The 18,152-nt window shown below is 41.3% G+C and overlaps 1 protein-coding gene across 3 annotated transcripts in view; it reads right to left on the bottom strand.

Annotated features, from left to right (window-relative positions):
- The window catches only part of STAM2 (signal transducing adaptor molecule 2), a 35,940-nt gene extending 18,093 nt beyond the window's left edge, over positions 1-17,847 (bottom strand). For all 3 annotated transcript variants that reach the window (XM_089520022.1, XM_089520023.1, XM_089520025.1), the window contains exons 1-6: positions 17,646-17,847; positions 4,870-4,954; positions 3,112-3,187; positions 2,584-2,679; positions 1,507-1,653; positions 155-224 (exon numbers count right to left, since the gene is read on the bottom strand). In XM_089520022.1, coding sequence (XP_089376148.1) covers positions 155-224; positions 1,507-1,653; positions 2,584-2,679; positions 3,112-3,187; positions 4,870-4,954; positions 17,646-17,685 — 514 coding nt within the window. In that variant the 5' untranslated portion in view covers positions 17,686-17,847. The remainder of the gene's footprint in view (positions 1-154; positions 225-1,506; positions 1,654-2,583; positions 2,680-3,111; positions 3,188-4,869; positions 4,955-17,645) is intronic.
- Positions 17,848-18,152: the final 305 nt, after the last annotated feature.

Genomic DNA, 18,152 nt, shown 5'->3' with positions numbered 1-18,152 from the left:
CTTCACCTTCCTAGCACTTTCCACTTCACAGATTAAGGCTTCTTTAAATGGAAAAAAGTTATACATTTTAAACATCAAACTGTATTTCTCAACACAAGTACAGAAATACTTTAAATGCTTTATCACTCAACACATATGTGGACTAATATGTTACCTTTAGCTATATCTTCATCCTCTTTGTTTTTGCTTGATGGTGCACCATTCTTGGCAGCAGCTGAGGGACTCTGTAAATGTACTTGCAAGATAAATATGCTACATCAAGTGGAAAGAGTGCTAAATTTGCTTGTACTTTAGAAACAGCACTGTTATTAAGTTAGTTGTCTTGTGGTAAGCACTTTTAAACTATTTAAAACAAACAAGGGACAGGAATTTGAACAGGAATATGGAACACTAGCTCTTTTTTGGAGGCATCGTAGCTTATTCAGTGGAGTCACTAAGTCATGTTAGATTGTTAACATCGTAGACTTCCCGCAGAGATGGGACAAATTATTACAAATACAATACAAAAAAAATATGATATGCAAATGGCCTTGGGTTCATGTGATCTTTCCTCCCTCATTCTGCTCCTATTTTGAGGCAGATCATGCTGTCTCCAGTATGGGTGTAATTGTGAAGCAACTTCAGACTACAGTAATTGAAAAACCAGTTTGCTGAGGAGGAGGAGGAGGAGGAGGAATTTGGGGGCGAGAGTAAAATGGAAGGAGAGACCTAGTTTGTAAGATTACCCTATGACAAGACTGAATAAATTAGATGATTTTTGAGAAAAGATTCTGTTGAAAACACAACGACCAAACAGTATTATTCTTTATAAGATTTTCAGCAACTGCTGAACTCACTCTGACCTGAAAAAGCTGACCAAAAGAAGTGGTCTGCAGCCTGTTCAGGTATTACTCACTACATATTCTTCTGCACAAGAACACATATCACAACCCATTTCAATCATTGTTTTCCTTATACTGAAAATGATACTTCTAAACAGAGATTCTCCTGTGTGTGGACCCTGTGTTCCAGGGTTCATCTTTGCATGTGAGGCCTCAAAAAACTGCTCCCCTTCAGAGCTGTCATGTTCCAAGTGAGAAGGAGATGATGCAGAGGAGGCTATGTGCTGCACTCAGTTGAGGAAAGCAGGGTGAGTAATAAGGGAACAGTTGTTATGTGTGCTTTTGTGTGTATTGCCATTACAGTCAGTTGTCATACCTGGACCTTAAATTTAACTATGCTACAATGCTCCATCTACGAAATTAGGATAACAATACATTATTATGTGGTTCTAGTATCACAGCTTTTATGGCATATGTTTTGACAGTTGTAGGCACTCAGGGAAAATATTTCTGAAGAGCATGGTACACATTTTGCATATAGTTCCCACTCCAATACAGTATACTCAAAAATCCTATAATAATAATATTAAAATAAGACATTTACCAAGAAGCAAAAAGTTCCTTTCATTAAATGTCCCATTGTATCTGTAAATTTTAAAATATCCCTACAAAAATGAAGTCTTACCTGTGGTCCAGCAGTGGGAAATGTAACCCCTTCTTCCTTAAGAGATTTAATAGTTGCTGATATCAGACTAAATTGTGGGTCTTTCTGAAATTCTTCAGACCATTCTACCATTAAAGCTTTTAATTTTTCACATACTTTAGGATGAGCCTAAAAAACAGAGAAAATAGAGAAACCAACAAATATTAAAATCCTGCAGCATGGCTTACAATACAGGTTTTGCAGAAATTACAATTTGGATCTATGAAATTCATTCTGGATTCCTAATCCTCCATGCCATTCCTCTGACTTTAAAAGGAAATGATATAACAGAAGGTCAGATGTTTAAACAAAAGGTAAATAATAACATTAAGAATGGCTAAGCTAAACGTCAATCTAGATCCTGGCCTATGTTTGTACATGGTTTGAACAGCTTAATTTCAATACCAAGCCATAATAACAGACATTGGTAAGGAGACTACATAGAATAATTATAAATGCCATCCCTAAAATATATGATAAAATTTCAAGACAAGCAAATGTTTCTACTCTTCCTATTCTTCCATCACACTGAACAGCTTGCCTTTTTTTCCAGTCTATTGCTCCTGCATGACAGCTGTCACTTCAGATTCCGCAAAAAGTTAATTTTCTTCACAATAGTAATGAATAGAATTCAATTGTGCCACATAATTTCATGGTATTGTATAGTCTCAACCCACCTACTTCTTCCACTGAATTCTCCTTATTATGCCCATATCTCCAACCAAAGCCAACACCAGAGATATATCCTACAGAACTAAGGACATTGTTTCAACACATTTAACTTTGGGCCTGAACAGACAGGCCAAAATAAAGCTGCTTCGGGTCATTTTGGAGGTATGCTGTTTAAATGACACACACATTTTAAGAGGCCAGAAGAGGTGACAAAGCTGTGCTCCAGTCCTTAGGACGGGACCATGGCTTTGGCGCGGCTTCTGGCCTCTTAGGATGCATGCATCATTTAAACAGCAAACCTCCAAAGTAACCCAAAGCAGCTTTATTTTGGCCTGTCTGTTCAGGCCCTTTGTCTTTCAGTATGTGTGATACATAGTAGGGTCTTACCTTGTTTATTATAACACGTACTTCACTGGCAAAGTCACGCGAGCAGATTTCTAAGTGGAAAATTTTTCCGCAGTTTGAAACACAAGCTCCTAACAGCTAACAAATAAAATTGTGGTCAAAATTGAGGAAACATACAGAAAATAAAATTGTATCCATTTAACTACTGAAAAGGGTATTAGTAATAAAAAAGACTACCTCATCTCTCCCAACCAATATTAATGTTATTCAAACATGAATTCTCTTAACTATTCACTATATAAGATATAACCATTGTCTAACGAGAACTACAGTTGGCCCTCCATTTGCACAGGGGAACCATTCCTCCCCCCCCCAACATGAAAACGGAGGCTCACACGTATTCAAGCTTCACGGACTTGAATAGGGCATGCCCTGTGTGCACGTCATTAAAAATAATGGAGGTTGCCCCTCCGTGCATAATCCAGGTTGCAAATCTCAGATCCGCGAGTTAGGAGGGGCGACTATATATATATAAAAAAGATCATGAAATAACTCACATATGATACTTACAGTTAGGGCCTGCAGAGCAACATGGGGTACTTTGTGATTTACTCTCTTCAAAATAGCTTTAAGGCAGTCTTTTGCTCTAGAAAAATAATGCAAGTGTCAGACTCTTAAGTACATAATTAAAAAATGACAACTGTTGCAGGGAAGAAAATACCGAAAAAAACCTCCTTCAGGCATGTCTTGCAGTTAACAATTCAAAGGGAAGTTAAAGTGACTTCAGTAAATAATGCTTGCAACCTATAATGCTTGCAACCACAGTATGGTGTCAGATGCATACTTATTAGGAAGGCTATCTCATTGTACAGACAAGATAACATGTTCAGAATAAAATGGGAAAACTGTAAACATGCAACCAGCCTATCATCTCTCCCACTTCAAACCATTACTTAATGCCTCAATCATATGCCCTTATTTTACATTCTGGACACAGCTGATGCATGTAGGGAAAGCAGAATCATATCTGCCATTCCCCTCCAGAAAAAGGCTTTGCACACAACTAAATGGGGCAGGAGCAGTACTCTTTCACCTCTTGATTTCATACAGAATTTGAAGGAATGAAAAGGTCTAATAGGCCTCCGCTTTTTGACTGTTTCTCCTCTGCTTTAATCACATGCTGATGTTCAGGTTTAAATTCAACAATGATAATCTCACATAGAAAGTTACCCAGCTGTAGAAAATGAAGCGATTCACTAACTACAGCTTGGCACACATGTCTTCTCATTCAGATAAAACAAAATGTAGATTGCTTTCAAAGTCTGAATAAAATATTGGCATATCCAAGCAAATACACATTTTTTTAAATAGTTTACTCTATTCACAATTTTTTTTACAGTAAACTGAGATTCACTGTGAAGAAAGCTGATAAGGAGGAAATGAACTAATTTGAAAAGTGTTGCAGGAAAAGGGCTCTATGGATACCATGCACTGCTTACAAGATAAATAAATGGTTATTAAAGCAAAGCAGGCTGAACCTGAGCAAGGCTGTTGATGATAGGGTAACTTGGGGCCTAAAGGAGAGGCTTGAAAGCCAGGTTGGAGCCATGGCAACTGCATGTCAGGCCCCAACCTGGTTGTTTGCCGGCGCAAAAAAGAAGCAGCAGAAAGCCACTTCTTTTTGAGCTGGTAAAACACCAGCTTTTCCATCGCTGCAGCTTTGCAGTGCTCCTTCAGCATGTGGAGTCTAAACACGATGCTGCTGGAATTTCGTAAAGCTGCACTCCATGTGGTCAGGCAGGTGGCTTCACGGAGGCTTCCTGCTGGCTTGGGGACATGAGTCATCTAAACAACGTGCCCCCAGGCCAACAGGAAGCTACTACAAAGGGACCGTCTGTTTTGTCCCTTGGAAGTCTTTCAGCCATAAGGTCAAAGTCAACTTTATGGCAATTAACAACAGAAAGGTTCACTGTATAAAAATTGTAATGACAGCTGACCAGTAATGAGACACACACAATCATTACAAGTGAAGGTGTGCATGTGTTATCTTTGGTCCTGACTTCAATGATCTTTACTGGATTCCCCATATTGAGGATGTTGCATTTCTTTACAAACACTCCAAACAGGTTCTGGAGACAACTAGTTCCATTTACTCTTTGTGTATTAAATCAATCTTAATTTTTTCATAATAGAAATATATTACTTTGCCTACATGTCTAAAATGTCTGGAATGAATAGAACTGCCTCTTAGATCCAGGCACAGATTCATTAGCAGACATACAAAACGACAATTCAGAGACAGTTGGCAGGCTGTAGAAAATGTCTTACCCATTAGGAGTGCTTCCAACTTTGTCACATATATCCATAATAACTCCCCAGTCTTCTGCAGTGTTGTACTCATTTGTGGCCTTTTCTATAAATAAAAATAGTGCTTTGAGAAGCAACACCTTTTTGGAACACAAGGACTCTTCTTTGGAGCTATTACAAGCTAAACAAGTACTTTTTATTCTGAATATATTCCTAACACTCTGAAATACACAGTTCAGAGAATTCCCACTACAGTAAGTATCTAAAACAAGACATGTATTTATCACAGTGTGGTGGAAAAGTAATTACAATTACAAAATCACCATTTCACATGGTGTCTAGATATAAACCACTTAAAATATGAAAAAGACAAGCCTTTCATGACTTTTTTACCAAGTACAAACATTGCCAGTTTTTCAGGATAGCATTTTGGGAGGTATGTACATGTCTAATACATTTCATCTCTTTTCTCAACCGAACCATAGGGTGACATCTGGTGAAAAAAGCAAATCAACACACAGGCATTTCATTTTAAAATGTCAGTTTACCCAGAATACAACTGAGAATGCATTTTGATATTAAAAAAAAGTTCACATCTTTGCAAAAAGAAATGTTTATACCTCTGCAATAATAAACTGCCCAAACATTAAAAACAATATTTATAATTTCCTGCAGCTGTGTGGCATCTCAGGAAGATTCCAGGAAGCTACATTTTTGTTTTCAATTAGCTTCAGTCAGGATACAAATGAATCATATTATATTCTGGAAGAGTGCTTTAATGTCTTCCTGCTTTTCTTCTCAATACTTTAAAGACAGGAAGACTATATTGATTGGGCAAGAAAGCCTGAACAAGCATCAGCAGTGGGCTACAAAAGATCATCCAGATCTAGGGAATTATAGGCATTGTTGTTCTTGTACCTATGTGCCTTCAAGTTGACTTCAACTTACAGCAACCCTACAGCAAACTTATCATGGAATTTTCTTGGCAAGACTTGTTCAGAAGGGGTTTGCCTTTGCCTTTATCTGAGGCCAAGAGAGTGTGATTTGCCTGGGAATTCAAAGTCTACTCTCCAGAATTTGAGTCCAACACTCCAACCACTCCACCACACTGGAACTCTTTTATAGGCAATACACACACTAAAATACGATGGGTTTTCAAAGGATAACCTATTCATACACTTTCAGCATCAACTTGAGCTTCATATGAGAATATATAACTATTTAGTAACAAATTCCTCTGATAAAGTTATTCAGATGTAGGAATCATGGTCACTGCCATCAGTATGAACTGATTTGGAATGCTTCCTTCTGTAAAGTTAGCCTCCAGTTCACCCAAATGAAAGTACAGGTGCTATTATCAATTGGAGACAAATAGAAAAGCAGGATGACAGGTTTATTAGAAAAGCAGTGAAGCATCAAATATGGCCTTAGAGTCAAGTATCTTCTTCCATCCAGGAAATGTTTTTGCCCCAATGCTTTCCTGCTGAGCAAATGGGTGGGGAAAAGGTACCCATTGCTGATTCCTTTCTCCTACCTACAATAAGGACCTTCCAAAACAACATGGAAGGCATCACCAGGGTACAGTGTAAGGGCAGATCTGCTAAGGTGATCTCATCTCCCCATTCCCTTTTGCTTAGGAAGGGCACCTACAAATAGGGGGAAAATCTCGACCCATCATCATCATCGTGTCTTTTGCCCAGTTTGGGACTTTTTTATACTTTTCAGATGATAACAAGCTAGGCAAACAATCATAAGAGAAAGGGAAGAGTGAGAGGTTGGCACTCACTGGGAATTATTCTTGGATGATTGTGTGAGCAATCTACAATCATAGGTTTTCCCCTTGTGCCAAATGCTCAAGGCAGGGATCCAAAGTCCTTTTCCATTGAAGACATTAGCCCCAGTATCTCTCTCAGCTCAACATAGTTACTAAAGCCTTGCCATGTCTTTTCTCTCAGACATATCACTCAAAGTAGGTCAGCTTTGCAGAAGCAATATGCTTTGTTTTTCTACATGTGTTGTTTTACAGTGGGCCCTTGGTATCTGCTGGGGTTTGGTCCAGCCCCACCCACCCCCGGTACCAATATGTGTGGATGTTCAAGCCCCATTATATGCAACGGTACAGTAAAACAATGTCTCTTATGCAAAATGGCAAAATCAAGGAATGCTTTTTGAAATCAGTATATATTTAAAAATACAGTGCGCCCTTGCCTTACATGGGGATCCGTTCCGGACCCCCTGCATAAGGCAAGTAGTGTGTACGCTCGAGCCCCATTGAATATAATGGGGCTCGTGCATGGCGCGCACACCATTCATTCTCCCATTGTGCGGCTTTCAGTAAAAGGTGCCCACATATGATGCGGGCGCACTGTATTTTCAAGCATGGTTGAACCCATGGATATCAAAGGTCAACTGTATATCCTAGTGGGAGGGTTACTCATGCAGTCATCCAAGAATGATCATTCATGAGTACCAACCTCTCATTCTCTGGATGACAACCTGAGCCATCCAAACTCATAGGACATACTGAAGCCCATATTCACAAGTGGTGAGCTATTCACTATCATTTATTACAGATTGCAATACAGCCTGTCCAAAAGATGCTTGTGCAGCCCTATATTTGTCTAATTTGAAGTGTTTTTATAAAAGTTGAAGATTCTTTAAAGAAGCCAACATTTGAAAAGATCTTGTTGTGGGATGTAGTCAAATCTGCCGACACATTTTAGGCCTCTTCATTTTTGAGAAAATGAAGCTTCAATCCACCTTGCCAACACAATTCTTGATGCTGAGACTTAGGATGAAAGGAAACAAACATGGCCTCAGAACAACATATTACTCTCATTCTCTTTATATAAGTCCTCAAAGCCCTTCTAACATACAAAGAATACCATTTCCTCTCCAAATGATGGGATGAATTTGGGCAAAAAGTTGGCAAATATATAGTTGTATCATAACTTTTCACAGCTACACTTTTTGGAATGAATGTTGGATGTAAAATCAACATCACTTTGTGGTCTTCAAACCTTCACAATGTTGGATGTATAGACAGAGCAGCAAGACACTTTTCTCACAATCAAAAAGGCTACATTTGGCAATAAAATCCACAGAGATGTCTCCTGAAATGCCTCAACACAATTAGCACTAAATTCAAATTCCAAGGTGAAAAACTGTGTATCACAGGAGTCACCTTTAGGGTAGCCCCCTTTAAAAAGCTTTTCAAGCGGATAAAAGGTGCCAGTATTGTCAACAGCACTGCCACTTGCCTCTTCAAAATATTTGGCCTTCTTTAAAGTATTTGGCTTTCCTTTGGCCTTCATCATGCTATCCTGTATTTAGTCTAAAATACTTCCTACCTGAATCTGATCAATGGAAACCTTCTTATCTGAACATCACTTCTTGAAGGAATTCCAGGTCATCTCATATATCCTCAGAGTGGACCTTTAAACCAGGATTCACCACCAAATCAAAATACCCTTGATTTTTCAAATGTTGCTGGTTCCAACACTCATGCTTCAGCCATTTGGGCTGAACTAGCTGATCTTGAACTAGCAGATCCTCCCTTTGTAGCAGACGAAGAAGTGATGTGATCAACATGTGCAATAACTATGGACCACATGGCCAGTAGGGTGCAATTAACACTATCTGTGTCCATTCTAACTTTATCTTTTTTATTACTCTCTGCAGAACTGGTTATGGCAGAAATTCCCTTTGGCCATGTTGCTGTTACAGCATCTTGCTGTTCAGTATCTATGCTGCCGTCTATAGAAAAAATCTTTTTAATTTGGAATTGCTGCCAGAAGCAAACAAATCCATTTGGAATGATCCTAATGAGCTGTTCAATGATTAGAAAACCTCCTGATTTAATGACCATTTCAGTTGGCTGATCCTGTGCCTGTTCAAATACTCTACCTGAATGTTTAATGTTCCTTTCAAATACACTACAGAGAGTGATTTTATCATCCTCTCTGCCAAAGCTAAAATCCTGTTCATCTCCCTGATAAGATTAAACAGGAATCTCTAATTTGCCTATCCACCATTTCCTTAACCATTTCCTTCATCTCAGAGATACCTGCTTCTTATACTGAAGCAGCCACTTCCATTTCTGCCGTCATTTCAAACCATTTAATTGATATCTGGTACCCCCTTATTCTTAGTGCCTCCCCATATCTTGTATCTTCCTAATCAAAATCTCCCCTCTTCCATCTTACCCCTTCTGTCTTATCTGTTTTAAAAATTCAATTCCACTTTTTGTTTCTCTTGTACTGCTAGCCCCTATGTTTCAGTGTCACATGAAGAAATAAAAGGTTTTCTCAATTCTGACTCCAATAATTCCTGAAAAGAGACTTGCTGGGAAGCAGTCAACTGCTCCATACTATCTTCATCTTTTCTCATTCTATGACTTGGCATGCCATCTCCCTGGAAGTCAAGATGACAAAACTGAGGCTGTCATACTTTGGACACATCTTGAGAAGGGAGGACTCACTGGGAAAAAACAATAATGCTAAGAACGGTAGAGGGAAATAGAAAGAGAGGAGAGCTGCATGATAGATGGATGGACTATATTAAGGAGTCATGGGTATGACTTTGCAGGAACTAAGAACAGTGAAAGACAGGGAGTCTTGGAGATGTCTCATCCAGAATGTAGCTATGGGTCAAGATCGACTCGAAAGCAGTTAACAACAACAACAAAGTAGGTAGAGTAGTTTTAAGAGGCTGGATCCTCACTCGTTTGCTTCCTCTTTTTGTCTGAGGGCAAGCATGAGTCTTCAATCTCAGCTTCAACCTCTGTATATTTTTTTCATGGCACCACTAAGTATTGCTGCCATCTCTAAAACCTATCAACTATCTTTGGAATTCAAGAAAGTATAATAGTATAGATGGAGAGAGTGAGGAAACCTCAACCAACTGGCAAGGCAGGATTTTAAAAACTGAGCTGAGAAAGAGAGAGTGGTGTTAAAGTGTTCAACAGAAAAGAACTTTGGATTCCTGCCTTGATCAGCTGGCAGGAGAGGAAAGCCATTGAGTGTGGATTGCTCAGGCAGTCATCCAGAGAGCAGCCAGGGGGGAGTATATTGGCATTGCTCCTCTCTGTTGCTAAATACACAGCAAGTGTGACAAAAGCTTGAGGACAGAAAGCCTCCATTATCCATAAAGGCTATCACTGTGAGGTTTTCAGATAGGGAATGGCAATGTTTTGGGCCCAGGAGAGGCTTTTTTCCATAAAATTGGGAGTGAAGCAGAAGTGATTTGTGGGCCATCTCCTGTTGGGTTTTTTAAAGGCTTTGCTGAGTCTAAAATGATCAGGGGAGAATTCCCAAAGGATTACTAGGGCATTTGTGGAGAGTGGGGGGAATGGGGGAGGGTGCAGTGGAGGAGGGCTCTCCTCCAAGAGCCCCACTGGCCGGCCATTTTGGGCCCAGGAGAGGCTCCCTCCCCTCAAAATAATTTGTTTAAAGAAAATAAAAGAACACAGGAAGTAAACTAAGGATACTTCTTTCCATCTCATGTATACACCAATCTGTAACTCTTAGAAGGCCTGTGAACAAGGTCTCCGTGGCCAGTTTGAAATCCAGGTAAGATCATACAGACATAGATGACACCTCAAGTAACAGGATTTCAAACCATTTAAGGCAGGAATGGGGAACCTATGGCCCCAAGGCCATTTTTGTGGCCCTCATTTTTTAAAAAAGATTACTTGCCCTCAAATGACCTCAACACTCCCTAGTAGCATGGGAGCAATTGTGCCTCATTTTCAGTCCTCAGTGGTCTATTTCAAGCCCAGGACATACCTCTGTTTCAAGAAGAAATGATGCAGAAGTCAACTTCTAGGTTATTTCCTGAGCAATGCATGAGATAGGGTGCAGCCCTTCAAGGTCATCTGGGAAAGCAAATATGACCTCCTAACCCATGACTGTTGCATATCTACACTTTCCTTTGGGCTTGGAAGCAGACAAGCAGCCAGCAAAACTGATATACAATTGACATAATGCACACAAGTTTTGACTTCAAAACAACTACATTCTGTACCAACTGAAGTTCTGGATCATCTATGAAGTTAGCCCCATGTAAGATGCATTACAATGGTTTAGTATTAGTCCAGACATGAGCAACCAAAGCAAATCCTACAAAGGGGGTAGCAGGGGCTGTATCAACTGTGAGCCCAAATTGGCATAAGGCATCCCTAGCCATCACAACTGCCACCTGCACTTCCACAGACAGCACTAAGATTTGAAGTTCTCAGGCTGTTGATTTTGGGCCTTGAGGAACAGAGTAATCTCATGCTCAGAACCAGATGAACAACTCTGTCCTGATTAATCAACTTCCTTACCCATTGCATCACTGTCTTGGGTGGATTATCTTTCAGATTGTTCACCCATTTCAAAAGTGCCCCTGAGCAACTACTACAAAGTTCAGCTTCTACCCTCAGATTAGCAGACAGAAAACAGAGGTAGAACTGTGTCATGAAACTCCAGCTGTTTTTTCCCAGTGGCTTGATATAGATGCTGAAAAGCTTAATGGATCAGATGCATCCTTGTGAAATCACACATTATTATTATTATTATTATTATTCTGTTTATTTATATCCCACCTTCCTTCCAGTACAAAAACTGAAGGCAGCTAACAAATCTGAAACAGTCCAAGTTAAAACATTATAAAACATTAAAAATTAAAAAACAATTCAAATAATTAAAAACATTACACTGAAATTTAAAAATTTTCAAAATAAAAGCAAAACAGTACCCATGTCAATATGTGAAGGTCTGGCGGCATAAAAACGTTTTTATCTGCTGTTGAAAAGAAAGCAAAGATGGAGCCATCCTGGCCTCTCTAAGGAGGGAGTTCCAGAGTTTGGGAGCAGCTACAGAGAAGGCCCTCTCTCTTGTTCCCACCAAACGCTCCTGAGAGGGTAGTGGGACAGAGAGAAGGGGCTCTCCTGATGATCTCAATACTATGTGGGGCTCATACAGGGAGATACAGTCCTTCAAATAGACAGTCCTTCAAATAGCCTGGACCCAAGCCATATGGGGCTTTATAGGTCAAAACCAGTAAGAAGTCATGAGACAGAACAAAAAAATCTTTCAACATCACCAATGGAGTTTGTCCTGTTAAAAGAACTGGGACTACTATAACACCACCCCTCACATCTAAACTCACCAAATGATACAGAAGGATAGTATGACTGATGATATCAAAAACTGTTGAGAGAGACAAGAAAAACAAAAGCGATATATAAATACCTATGTTCCACCAGGGTGGCCAAATCTGTTCTATGTGGACTTTTCCCCTGTACCATTAAAAACAGGCAGGTGTGGAGGTGCTGCTATCCTTTTCTAGTATCTTAAATGAAGAATAGCATGTTGAACTCTAGGTTGTAAAATTATCAAGAACTTAGAGACAGATCCTATTTTGCCAGCAGGGACCTCACTATTGCTTTTTAAGGGAAGCAGGAATTTCCTAAAATCAAATTTCCTTCCCCCCCAAAGAGGTATTAACCATTTCTGAAGCCCAAACAACTGCTTTGATCAATATAGTTTTTAATATCCTGGAGAAATAAGGATTTAGAGCAGTGATTCCCAAACATTAGTCCTCCAGAGATTTAGGATTTCAACTCCCAGAAGCCTCAGCCTACTTGGCCAAAAGTCAAGGATTCTGGGAGATGTCCAAAACATCTGATTCCCAAAGTTGAGGAATCACTGATCTAGAGGACAGATGGTAGATTTCAAAACTCCAAACAGCTTGTGCATATCCTCAGTTTGTTGCTGTTGTGTGCCTTCAAGTTGTTTCCAACTTATGTTGTCTCTAAGGTGAGCTATCACAGTTTTTCTTGGCAAATTTCTTCAGAGGGGATTTGTCACTACCATCCCGAGGCTGAGAGACTGTGACTTGTCCAAGGTCATCCAGTGGGTTTACAAGGTCAAGCCAGTATTTGAACCCAAATGTATCCAAAAATAACAAGACAAGACAGTGTCCTAGCTTTGTTTGTTTCTTGGCTCTGTCTAAATACAAAACAGCCTCAGTATAACAGCAAAGGAAAATGTCCATACTGATTCCTGCTTTATGGCATTTTATAGATCGAAAGCAAGCAACTTGCTTACGTGAAGCAGAACAATTCACTAGTGTGAGCTTTTTATAATGTTGACTGAGGAAAGCAGAACTAGGGCCTGAAAGCAAAGTCCATCTGCAATGAACTTTCCATATATCAGCCTTACCCTGGGAAGCTAAATCACTAGATCTCTAAAAGCGTGCATTGTCATCTGTAATATGGGTTCCAACTTTCTCTAGAAGTATTGCAATTAGCAAGAGCAACAGAGTATCGGAACAGCTTCTCATAAAACATCTATTTCAATGAAAGTTTTAAAGGAATATATTATCAGAATTTATATGTTCACGTGTTTGGTGTTCTGACATATAATGCTCAGCTTTAACAGTTCATGATTTTCTCATTACATTTTACTGTTTTAAGACCATGCTAGTGAAGTCTGCAGGGTATGAGCAACCATGCATAGATCTCCAGCTTTCATATATGAGTCAAACAGCCTACAGCTTTTTCTTAGAATCACTTTGACCAACTTGAGAATCTCAAGAACCTATTTGTTTCAGTAGAGAAACATGTTTTTCAAAAATTATAAACAAAAATAACAATTTCAAAAATGTTAGCAACATAGCATGTATTTGTAAGTACATGCCTGGCTTTTAAATACTTTTGTCTGGTACAAAATATGATCACTGTCTGTTAACAAAGGTGTGCTATGAAATCCATATTTCATATATGTTGGCCAAACTGCAGTTAGCAATAGTTTCCAATTTGCTCATTTTATGACAATTACCACTTCTTAAGTTCTATACAGTTCAGAGCCTACATACCTTGAGGTATGTAGGTAACATCCTCTCTGTTGTATCCCCATACTTTCTGGAGGTCATTTCAGAAGACTCTGAGAGGGACTCACCTTGGCTCTCGTTATGACACTAGAACTGTTTGGAACTTGAAAGAAATTCATTGCTATATAGAATATGACCTCCATATCTGCAAGTTCCTGTGGAAATTTTAAACTGCGGATAATAATGAACCCTATTAAAATGAGCACCTTCTGCTGGAAGCACACCATAGAATCACGCTGGAGGACCTTGAAAATGCCTAGAGAGAACATACCTTTTTCAGGCGTGGGCAAGCCAAACCATGGTTACTGGTCCCACAGATACAGGAACCATACTGTACATTTTGTTTTTGATCACTTTTTTGTCATGTCAATGGACGTTTCAGCTTTTTCTTCGCAGAAGCATTTTGTTGCCATGCTTTCTAGTTCTTTACTATGTTTGCTGGATTCTAATGATTAGCTTTTTCATTATTATTTTGAAGTAATTAACATTTTCCTTTATGTCTGGCAGTTTAACTATTCTAGACTTTGAATGGAAAAAAAGAGCTATATTAAATTTACTTTCAAATTACATTATACTTTTCAGCCCCAAATCTCTAAACACACAAAGGTTAGCGCCACTATCGTTGCAATCTTATACAGAAATAAGCCCATAGATTCACTCCTAAGTAAGTGTATATAAGGACTAAAATACAATTTCATAATTCTTTGTACACTGACAACTTGTGCTTCTTCTCAGATCTCAAAATATCCACCAATCAGGAATAACAATAGCCAACAGCTGACTACAAGTGATGCCACTCTTACTCATGCAGTATAAAGTGTTGTGTTACGTATGCAACCATATGACCTGTTGACTAATAGATCCCAGACACAGTCCCTTTCAGTTTTTCAAGATGAAAGATCAACCAGATCACTTACTATGTTAAAGATCCAGTATTCATTTTCTCAACTCTGTGACAGCAATTCAAGTATGCGTTCAAGGAAACATATAGGTAACGATAAAGCTTCTTCATGTCCATTTCTAAATAATTTAATCATCACACAGATTGAACAAAAGCCAAATAAATCCATTAATTCCAGCTCAATGTCACAATATGTTTTGGCATAAACATCTTTGCTCTTGCAGTCCAACTGCAATCACAAGTCTATGTTGTCAAAATTAAGGTCATCATGTCAGACCTCCACCTCCAAATAACTTAATCCTCCAAACTACAAAATATGTTCTACAAGTTATTGTTCAGTATGATTTGTTTCTGGGCCTGATTCATGGTGCTGGGTTATACCAATATAGTCTTAAATAGCTCAGAATGACAACATCAAAAGTACAGGATCTGTCAATATCAATCCAGAGGCTGAGTAAAGGAGATGGGAGAAACTACTCATGAGAACATTTCATCAAGGAGCAAACACATTCTTGTTCCCCTTGTCTTTGAACAGCTTCAGAATGGAAAGTTTGACTCAACTTTTGATTTCAGATTTTAACTTCATTTGTTGTTGTTGTTGCTGTTTGTGTTTTGTTCCTTTTTATAAATTGATTTGTAGGTTCTTTTGTGGTCTGGAAAGCAGTATAAAAGTTCTTTTAGAGTGGGCCCTTGGTATCTGCTGGGGTTTGGTTCCAGGACCAGCTGTAGATACCAAAATCCATGGAGGCTCAAGTCCCATTGTACACAATGACATGGTAAAACAGTATCCCTTATATAAGACAGCCAAATCAAGGTTTGCCTTTTGGAATTTTTTAAACATATATATTTTTCAAGCCATGGATGCTTGAATCTGTGGATTAAGATGGTTACAGAGGAGCTGACTGTACATATGACTACTGTATAGTGAAGGCAAGACCAGAACAAGAAATTGCCCTTTACCTTTTACTACTGTGGTGTGGCAGCTTGAGTACAAAACAGATAGCAGTCCAGCAGGCAAACAACAGGACCAGGATTCAGCAGGAAACCCTGAGTCATCCTTGAATTTGCTCTTGGGCAACTCAGGGCCTGAAAAGACAGGCTGAATTAAAGCTGCTTCGGGTCACTTTGGAAGCATGTTGTTTAAATGACACACGCATCTTAAGAGGCCAGAAGCTGTGCCAAAGCTGCACTCCAAACCTTAGGACTGGAGCATGGCTTTGACACAGCTTCTGGCCTCTTAGGATGCATACATCATTTAAACAGCATATCTCCAAAGTGACCAGAAGCAGCTTTATTTTGGCCTCTGTTTGGGTTCTGATTCAGTTCTGTACTTGAGGGCTGAGAAACAATCGTCCTAATGGGTAGCAGCTCACAGCCAACAGAACATTTAATAAAAGCGGCAGGAACTCTACAGAGACACAGAGCCTCACTGTGACTTTGTATTTAGGCTGCATCACACTGCCAAAATAATCTAGCTTGGCACCACTTTAACTGCCATGGCTCAATGCTATGGAATTCTGGGAATTGTAGCTTGTTGTGGCACCAGAGTGCTCTCTCTCTCTCTCTCTCTCTCTCACACACACACATATATTCCCAACCAGGGCTGTATTGCCACTGCAGAAATAATAATGCAGTCTGCTTTAACTCCCCCGGCTCAGAAGTATGGAATTCTAGCAACTGTAGTTTTGTGAGACCTTCAGCCTCCTCTGTCAGAGAACCCTGGATCCACTAGAAACTACCATCCCCATGACTCCCTGGCACCAAGCCATGGCTATTAAAGTGGTAGCAAACCACTTTGTTTTGGCAGTGCAGATGCAGCCTTAGAAACAGACCAAATACTTTTAAACTGGGAGAAGCAACAGGGAGCTATGCTGAGGACATACTCAAACCAATGACAGTAGGCAATCACATTTGCCCATGGAGAATCACTGATGAATGCTTGCCTTGGCTCTGAGGGAAATGGTGGAGAACAGTTGCCCCCAGAGAAACATAGGGGAAAGCTTTCCCATAGGGAAACACAGGGAGACGCCTTTCCCATGGGAAGCCTAGGGAGTCACCAGGGCAAGCATTCCCTGATCTTTCCCTATAGGCCATTACTGCCATTTAGTTTGTTTTGCGCTGCCCCAGTTTTCAGCAGCAGAGTGTTTCCGGAAGAACGCTCTCTTAATTTAGGGCGCCACTTCCCCCTCCTCCTCCTCCTCCTCCTCCTCCTCCTCTCCAGCAGGCGACCCAAAACACAACCCAGCCAACAGGCAAAGAGAGTCAACACACAACAACAACGACGACAACCCCAGGAAGGCTCCGCAACCAAGGAGAGGCGCGACCTCTTTTTCGAATGTCAAGATATTTGGGGGAGGAGGAGGGGGGCTGGGCTCCGAAGGGCCTGGGGCCTCCCTCAACCAGGAAGCCCCCTTCGCCCCAATAGTCCTGGAGAAACAGCGCAGCCTGGCGCCACTTTTAGCCCCCCCCCCAGCTCCAGCCTACAGATCCCTGGGATGTGTAGTTTGCTGAGGCGCCACACATCCCCATATCCCACAACCCACCGCCGTTGTGTGCCTTCAGGTCCTTTCCCACTTATGGAGACCCTAAGGCAAACTTATCCCGGGGCTTCCTTGGCAAGGCTTGTCCAGAGGAGGTGTGCCATTGCTTTATCATGAGGCTGAGAGAGTGTGACCATTGGCCAAGGTCTCCCGGCCCGACGCTCAGACCACTACGCGGTCCTTGCGGAACTAGGCATCCCAGCAGGGGCCCACAGCACCCGAGGCGGTGCCCAAAGCCTGATGCCTGCCATGTGGACGCTCCAGGGACCAGGGTGCGAGTCCCAGCTGGGTGACCTTGGGCAATAGTCACACGCTCTCAGCCTCCTCACTGGAAGGGAATGGGAACCCTCCTCTGGACAAGCCTCGCCAAGGAAGCCCCGGGACAGGCTGGCCTTGGGGTCGCCATGAGTGGGAAAGGGCTTCAAGGCACACAACAGCGGAAAGGCTCGAAGCGAGAGCCCCTCTCCCTCCTTCCTCACCGACGTCTTGCTCGAAGGGGTTCGGGGCGAAGAGCGGCATGGCGGCGGCGGAGGGGGAGGAGGACGCGAAATGGCGGCGGCGGCGGCGGCTCCTCCAAGGAGGGGCTGCGTTCGGAGGGACAGCGGCTGCCCCAGGTGAGCAAGCGACGCGATACGCAACCCGCGCCGGCCACGCCCCCTCTCCCTCTCTTTTCCACCTCCAACTTCCTCTTCCGCCCGACACATGACGCCGAGGAAGGACCCGCGCCCCGCCCACTTTAGGGCGGCTAGCCGAGCGCCTGAGCGCCCTCGCGCGTTATAGGACATCGAAGGCCGGCCCCGGCGAAGTGAAGGGAGGTTGTGACAATTCAACACCCCTCCCTCCCTCGTGTCTTCCCTGTTAAACGTTATGAGGGGGCACTTCGACAACTAGGCAGGCAATGCGGTAGACACCTAGACAGGGGTCCTAAGGAAGGAGACGCGCATAAAGGTAGAGGGCCACTTTAGCTCAGTGCCAATCATAGAGGT

This window comes from Sceloporus occidentalis, unplaced genomic scaffold, assembly GCF_023333645.1.
Source record: "Sceloporus occidentalis isolate IW3139 unplaced genomic scaffold, rSceOcc1.0.p SCAF_4, whole genome shotgun sequence".
Classification (NCBI taxonomy): Eukaryota; Metazoa; Chordata; class Lepidosauria; order Squamata; family Phrynosomatidae; genus Sceloporus; species Sceloporus occidentalis.
This window is presented reverse-complemented; position numbering and strand designations above follow the sequence as displayed.